Raw genomic sequence first — 7,883 nt, 5'->3', positions numbered from 1 at the left:
ATAATAATTAAGTATTCTGTTAGAACTCAATAATTATCCTAATTATATTTTAGATTTTTTTATATTTAAAATGAGATGTTTTTCCTGTATTTGATTGTGTTTATCTGCAGTTAGTTATACGAATTCAAATATGAGATAGAATAGGATAGGAATGAAATCGTTTATGGATGAACGAGTTTAAGAGTTTTAAGAGTTTTAAAAGTTTTAGCCAAATGATTTATAATATAGCATAGATAATATCTTTTATCTTAAATGGAAAGTAAAAAAAATGAGATGACTGAAATTTTTGTAGGGTCTCAAACCAAGACAAAGAATAAACCATAAGGACCAAAATTGTAATTTACTCAATATACTTTGGAATGAAAGTATATATATAGAGGGAGAGAGAGACAGCCAGCTGGCCACGTTAGAAATGAGCAGCCATCCACGCCGTGTGGCCTCCAATCCTTGGGTTGGTGCAAGGTCGTTTGATTGCCTCTTGCATTTTTTTCCTTATAATTCTATAAAAAGAAATAAATTAAAAATGGTCCATACGGTTTAACTTTAATTTGATTTTTATTTTTGGTTAACGTATTTTAAATTTTTTTATTTTAGTAACTAAGATGTAAAATTTTAAACATTTAAGTACACAAGTAATTGATTGAAGACTAATTTTAGATTAAATTGATAATTAAGGGTTTAAATCTCTAAATTTTTACAGAAATATCTTGAATAGCAACTCAAATATCTTATTTCTTAAAGGAAAATGTGTTATTTTAGATATTGATTTTATTTGTTTACTTCTTAATAGTTTCATTAAGAGACAATCTTTGAATCGTTAAAAGGTGAATCTTGTTTGGTAAAAGAAGTCTGTCTCTTAATGGTTCTAAAACCCTCTGAATGATTTTGTATTATGGATCTCCCTTAATCATTAAGAGCCTTAATTTCATTGTACACAATTACCAAACAATTATAATTCATTTTGCATTATATCATGAGAGCCTCATAATCACTTTAACCATATAATCATTTTGCATCAAACCATCCGGTAATTATCAAACAACACATGAGAGGTATAAAAATAAATAATAATGGTGTTGGAATTCCATGGTGACAATTGGGGCCAGCCGATGTGGGTGACTGGGTCGGACCAAATTCCTTGAGTATAAGGGCAAACCTACCGCATCATGACAGCTGGGCACGTACATATGTTCCTCCCTCATGTACGGCCGACCTTCGCCCTTTAATAAAATCTACAATTTATTCGATTAACTATTTTATAATATAAAAAATGGTTTATTTAATAAAATTTAAAGAAGTAAAAAATTAAAAAATTCCATATATTATTTTTCATTATAATCTTAATTCAACGTTACATGTTAGAAAGTTATGGGGTATTGTGATAACGATTTTATATTTTTATTAATCTATTAAACTTCTTGATTTTGAATTTGAATTTGAATCTTTATTTTGGATTGTAGTTTATTGAAACTGTATACTTTATATAATCAGATATGCTATTAATAAATCTTTTGTTTAATCTGAATGTATATAATTCAGAATGATGATGTGAGAATATGAGTTACAGTTAAAAGTGTAAGAAGAGATTTGGACCATTGATCACTTTTAATTTCAAACAAACACATGAATTGTATTTTACATGTGAATTGATCTAATATTTCTCTTCAATTAGGATTTGATCCAATGGTGAGATTCTTTCTCACGTTTTTTTCATCTTAACTTTCATTCTTATCGGAACCCAACCCCATACTTTTATATGTTGTTTGATGGGAAAAAAATTAAATACCATAAAGAACTAACCATTACTTTTAGTAAGAAATCCAAAAAATACGACCATTGTATTTGCTTTTACATGGTGTTATTGGAACTTGTTTTTTGTAGTGACGTAGTTGAATGCTCAATCAATGTTAGAATAAGTATTATGAATCAATAAGAAAAAGTACGGGCTCGTCAAAACCTAGTTAACGTAGTTCAAAGAAGATCTGCACCGGTAAAGATCAAACTTGGGTTGACCGTCTCATAGGCCCGAGACCAATCTTGTTCGAAAAATTAAGGTTAAGGTTTTAGCTTGCTCCATTTAAAAAACAATTATTAACTGATTAAGAAAAGTAAAGAGAAAAATTCAGAAAAAACCAAAGAATTTTTTTCATTTTAAATGATTTGAATTCTTGAATCTTTTTGACGAATAAATAATTGGGTGACGTTTGGTTTGCAGAATATTTTTGGATGAAATGAAATATGTTAAAAGGATATGACTTTGAATAAATTAGAATGGAATATTGTCAGTTTTGACGATCTGTTTGGTTGACAGACATTGGAATGAAATTTATTAAGGAATTGGAATTTGTATGTTTGGTTCACATAATGTAGCTTTGGAATTTGAATGAAATATTGGTAAATGACCAAAATGTCCTTTTTTGAAAATTTTAATTTTTTTAAAACTAAAAATAATTATTTAGTATGTAAAACAATATAAAATACACAACCCAAATATAACCATAAGCCAAACGACGTTGCTAAATCAAACAATGGTCGGCGGTGGTGACAATAGTGGTTCAGATCGATGGGTGTTCAAATCGTTGGTGGTCGGCGGTGTCCAATGGTGATTCAGATTGGTGGTGGTCCATGGTGCTTCAGGTGGCGGTGGTCGGATGTGGTCCAGATCGGTTGTGGTTCAGGTCAGTGATAGGTCAAATTGGTGATTGTTCAGATCGGTGATGGTTGGCGGTGGTTCAGATCATCAGTAGTCGGCAATGATTCAGTTCGGTAGTAGTTGGTGGTGGTTCAGATCGACCGTGGTTCAGATGGCAATGGTCGACAATGGTTCAGATCAGTGGTGGCCCATGGTGGTTCAAATGGAGGTAATCAACGACAGGTCAGATCGTTGGTGGTGGTTCAAATAGATGATAGTTGGTGTTGGTGGTCGGCAGTGGTTCAGAGGGCGATGGTCAGTGGTGGTTCAGATGACGGTGGTCGGCGGTGATTCAAATCCACGGTGGTCGAAGGTGGTCGGCAATGGTCATATTGGGTTTTATGAGATTAAAGTATATTGGGTTAAGGACATATTTGATATTATGAAAATAGAGATTTCCATTCCATCAAAATACTATGTAGTTGTTAAGGAATGTTAAATTCTTTTATTTATGGAATTTGTAGGATTTTGAAGATTTATTCCGTGAATAAGAATGAACCAAATGAGGGAATGAAATTTGGTCAATGAAATTCAATATTCCAATTCAATCAGATTCCTTCAAAATCTGCGAACCAAACGCCACCTTGAAGTTTAATCATTTTGAATGATTAATTCTCTAAACATACTTTTAATAAATAAACCATCCTTGCCCTTTTCCATATCATCCATCATCATTGTTGGCCCTGCCATCGATTTTTCTCTTGTTTATGTCTTGTAATTCTCTCTTTTATAACAAATTAAAATGAGTACATATAACAGTGCCAATAGTGATCAAAGGGAGCGGATGACGGGGGGATGGCGTTAGGTACGAACGGTTTAAATGATGTAGGTTTGAGAACTATAAAAACTAAATCACGTTCTATTTACTTTAAAACTTCTAATCAATTATATGTAGCTTTTCCTGTTTCTTCTCTCTTCATCCCAAACAAAGACTCCATCCCTATTAAAATTTAGATGACAGTTTTAGGGGTTGTTTGTTTATCTCTTAATAGTTCTATTAAGAGGCAATATCTGAATCGTTAAGAGGTGAATCTTGTTTGACAAAAAAAAGTCTGCCTCTTAATGGTTCTAAAATCCTCTGAATGATTTTGTATCTTGGATCTCCCTTAACCATTAAGAGCCCTAATTTCATTATACACAATTACCAAACAATTATATTTCATTTTGTACTATATCATGAGAGCCTCTTAATCATTCTGCACAAAACCATTCAGCAATTGCCAAATAGCCCCTTACACGTCCCTATAAAACTAATGTTTACTTTTTTATATTTAAAAATTTAAGGATAAATTTAAGGATAATTATGGATCCAAACACCCTTTTCAATTTTGACTTTGTGTCAAACGAAAGACTATACAAATATAATATCACAACAGTGGATTTCCGTTTTATATATATCTTCCTTCCTCACCCCTTCTACCTCACTCTTAATCGCTCTTTCGCATGGTTTAAGATTTGGCCAAACTCCGATTGGTCGATTATGATGATGATTTCGGGCAACCGCAACAATGTAGGACCTTTCGGCGACACCACGCTGACCAAAGTCTTTGTCGGAGGATTGGCTTGGGAGACTCCTAATGACGCCCTCAGAGACCACTTCTACACCTACGGCGACATCTTAGAAGCCGTCATAATCTCCGATAAAACCACCGGTCGATCCAAAGGCTACGGATTCGTATGTTTGTTACTTCAATTCCTTCTCACGAATCGACGTTTCATTCGTTCTGATTTTTCTGATTCAGCTAACGTGCGCTTTTTGTGGTTCTCAGGTGACTTTTAAGGACCCAGAGTCGGCTAAAAAGGCTTGCGAAGATCCGGCGCCGGTGATCAACGGCCGTCGTGCAAACTGCAATCTGGCTTCTCTCGGTGCTCGCCGGCAAAGATCACTATCTGTTGCTCCGCCGCATCAAAATGGTATTGTAGCCTTCACTTTTCTAAAATTCAGATTGTACCGTACAAGTCTGCATGCGTGCATTTTGTCTTTGTCTAATATCGGATTTGTAGGACCTAATGTGAACGTGGGGCCGAGATCCGCCGGGACTGTGACGCCACCTCCACCGCCACCGCCTCCTCCTGGTCACGTGCAGTGGTACTATCCACCTACGCCGTCGCCGTTCATTCACCGGCACCATCATCAAAGCACCGTGCCGTACTACGGTTATGGCCCGGCGACGTATAATGTCGGTTACAATCATGTAAGTGGATCCAGCTCAGCTGCATTTACGCCAATGAACGCGCATCAAAGACATTCGCTATCCTGTTTTATAAAATTAATGGTGTTTTTCCAATAATTAATTAAATAATTATTGTTTCAGAAAATAGGATATATGGGTGGGGCCTACACGCACGTGTATCCGGGTCAGGCTATGGTGGGTGCAAATGCATTGGTAGCCATGTACCCTCTCCATCACTACAATCAAGGTGCTGCTGGTGGGCCATATTATGGGCCTGTGTCTATTCCTGCTATTCTTTCGAAGCCCAAAAGAATTACTCCAACTCCAGGTACAAATACAACTTCATATTTATTTAGATTAAGTTACAAATTATATTTTTTAAACCTTGGGGATTAAAAATATAAATTATTCCATTATTTATATTTATAAAATATTTAATGATTCAAATGTTGCCTATTAATGAAACTATTAAGAGGTAAATAAACAACCTCTTATCATGTTATGACCACTTTCTTGGCAACATGGTACAAGAACCATAATATATGCCCATTTGGTACCATGTTGTTAAAAAAACATCCATTGGATCTGGTTTCTATAATTTTATATTTATTTAGTTTTAATTGTATTTTACCTAATAGATAAAGTGTCAATGCATCCTGATAGTTTTTACTAAGAGGCTGTGACCTAAATGTTTACCCGGTAAACGCTTGCTGTTAGAAGTCAACACTATAATTTATTTTCTAGATAAGATTGTAGTATATATCAAAATGGTATCATGTGGAACAATATATATGGTAAGCGCTTACCCAGGTAAGAGTCGTCACCCTCACTTACCGGGTAAGACTCTCTATCCTTATCATCACTCTTACCAGGTAAGATTCTTGGGTCTTGCCATGTTTGTCCAGTGAGGAAAATTGTCCGGTAAGTACATACCAGGTAAACATTTAGTGAACGGCCCCTAAATATTTTAATAAATTTATTTTGTTAGTCACATATTTATAAAATTGCTTACATTATATAAATCACAATTACCATCCAATTAGCTAAATATAAATGAGCTCGATTATTTGAGAATATCCTGTACTCTGATGATTGTGAGAATTATTATCTTTAGATATTACTTCACATGATTTTTTTCATTCATCGTTATAATTTAATAATATTGATTAACATATATCTGTTTCACAATGTGTGTTTCATATGTATTTGGTTTATAATGTGAAACTCTTTAGTTGTATTTTTTGTTTCACAAACACATAATAAAGAATTCACGTTGTGAAACAAATACATGTTGATTAATTCAATAAAAACCATACGAAAAATTTAAAAACATTATACTGATTTTATCTTAAAACGTTGTTAATTTGAGAACTGATGATTTGAAAACAGTTTGTGTGGCTGTGGAATAGGTACAGTTGTGAACAGACGAGAAGATTAATTGAACAAGGAAGGTCGAAAGTGACAAAAAAAAAGAAAAAAAAAAAAAGAGTAATGATATTGGTTCAAATCGATGTTTACTTGTTTTATTTATATAAAATTTTGTTCGTATTTTAGACATCAAATTACATTTATTCGTTCTTTAATTTTGTTTTACTATTTAAGCTGCATCATTCAAAACAGGAATGTGAAACTAAGCCCAATTCATCTTTCAAAATGTAACATTGAGCCCAACTCAACTTTCCAAATGGTACTCAACATTTTATGATGATGCACAAGTAGTGATGGTCAAATCGGCCCGGTCCGGCTCGAGACCGGTGGAGGACCTGGACCGATAAGGACCGTTTATGGGACCGAAAATCGGGACCGGTTGGGGTTTTTGGTAGTTTCATGGGACCGGGATTAGTTATGGGACCGGCTATGGACTGGACCGGCCCGAAAATTCAAATAATTTTATAAATAAATGTATTTTTAGATAATTTTATAATGTATTTTTATAAAACAATGTAATTGTAATCATATTAAAACGCATTTTTAAAGTGTATTTAAGTAGGCCGATTGTAATTTAAAAATATATATCATTAAAAAAATTAAAAAAATATTATTTTTTAATGTCGGGACCGGCGGCCCATAACCAGTTATGAAGTACCTTGATTGGTCGTACTATTTTCGATCGAGACCGGTTTTTGGCCATCACTATTAATACAAGTCATGTCTCATGATTTATCAGAATTGTGGCCAATAAATGGACTAAGAAATTCTGTTATCTTAATTGGGATTTCAGTTTAAAATCATTAACAAATCTTTTAAGTATCGTTTGGTTTGTAGGAATGAAATGAATTTGAGGGATTTGGATTCAAATCCATTCCAATCCTATATTTGTGTTTGTTGTATTGTTTGGATTTGAAGTTTTAGGTCCCGTTTGGTTTGCAAGAATGAAATTGATTTGGGGGGATTTGGATTTCAAATCCATTCTAATGTTTGGTTTGTTGAATTGTCCGGATTTGAAATCCTACGGTTTAATTGGAATCCTACAAACATAGGATTTTGAAATCTTTAGGGGGTGCTTGGGATTTCGTAATATTGTATGCAATAAGGATCGTAAAAATGTTAAAATAAATTGTTTTGTAATAATCGATTAATAAAAATGTAATTTAATTATTTTTAAGGGTTCGTTTGGTTTGCATGATTGTTTTTTAGGGATTTGGATTTGGAGGGATTTGAAATTATTGGTGTGTCTGGTTTGTTGGATTTGCAATGAAATTGGATTTTATTTCTTATAAATAATTTATAAAAGATTATAAATAATTATAAAAATAATTAAATTACATTTTTATTAATCAATTATTACAAAACAAACGTTTTTAAATTTTTTTAATACCTTATTTCATAAAATCTTACGAAATCCCGTGAAATCCCGAGCATCCCTTAAGGATTTTAAAATCCTATGTTTATGTAGGATTTCATACAATATGTTTGAGTACTATGTTATTCGAGCTCAGTTTTATATTTTGATTCTATAATTTATAAACATATAATATACGTTTCGTTCGAAAAAGTGTATGTTCGAATGACTCACC

The 7,883-nt window shown here is 33.2% G+C and overlaps 1 protein-coding gene across 1 annotated transcript; it reads left to right on the top strand.

Annotated features, from left to right (window-relative positions):
* The first annotated feature begins 4,172 nt into the window (after positions 1 to 4,172).
* On the top strand, positions 4,173 to 6,324 carry LOC112526057 (probable RNA-binding protein ARP1). Its single transcript, XM_025136438.1, has 5 exons — positions 4,173 to 4,367; positions 4,462 to 4,606; positions 4,697 to 4,887; positions 5,008 to 5,194; positions 6,256 to 6,324. Exons 1-5 carry the CDS (start codon positions 4,173 to 4,175, stop codon positions 6,273 to 6,275), a joined length of 738 nt encoding a protein of 245 aa, XP_024992206.1. The 3' UTR covers positions 6,276 to 6,324.
* Positions 6,325 to 7,883: the final 1,559 nt, after the last annotated feature.

The sequence above is a fragment of the Cynara cardunculus genome (assembly GCF_001531365.2).
Source record: "Cynara cardunculus var. scolymus isolate 2C chromosome LG 13, CcrdV1, whole genome shotgun sequence".
In the NCBI taxonomy this organism is placed as follows: domain Eukaryota; kingdom Viridiplantae; phylum Streptophyta; class Magnoliopsida; order Asterales; family Asteraceae; genus Cynara; species Cynara cardunculus.
This window is presented reverse-complemented; position numbering and strand designations above follow the sequence as displayed.

Bases quoted from the DNA above. Each gene is read 5' to 3' on its own strand.
- LOC112526057 (XM_025136438.1), top strand. From the start codon at position 4,173: ATGATGATGATTTCGGGCAACCGCAACAATGTAGGACCTTTCGGCGAC. The intron at 4,607-4,696 runs GTATTGTAGCCT...TCGGATTTGTAG, and splicing joins TGCTCCGCCGCATCAAAATG to GACCTAATGTGAACGTGGGG. The intron at 4,888-5,007 runs GTAAGTGGATCC...TTATTGTTTCAG, and splicing joins ATAATGTCGGTTACAATCAT to AAAATAGGATATATGGGTGG.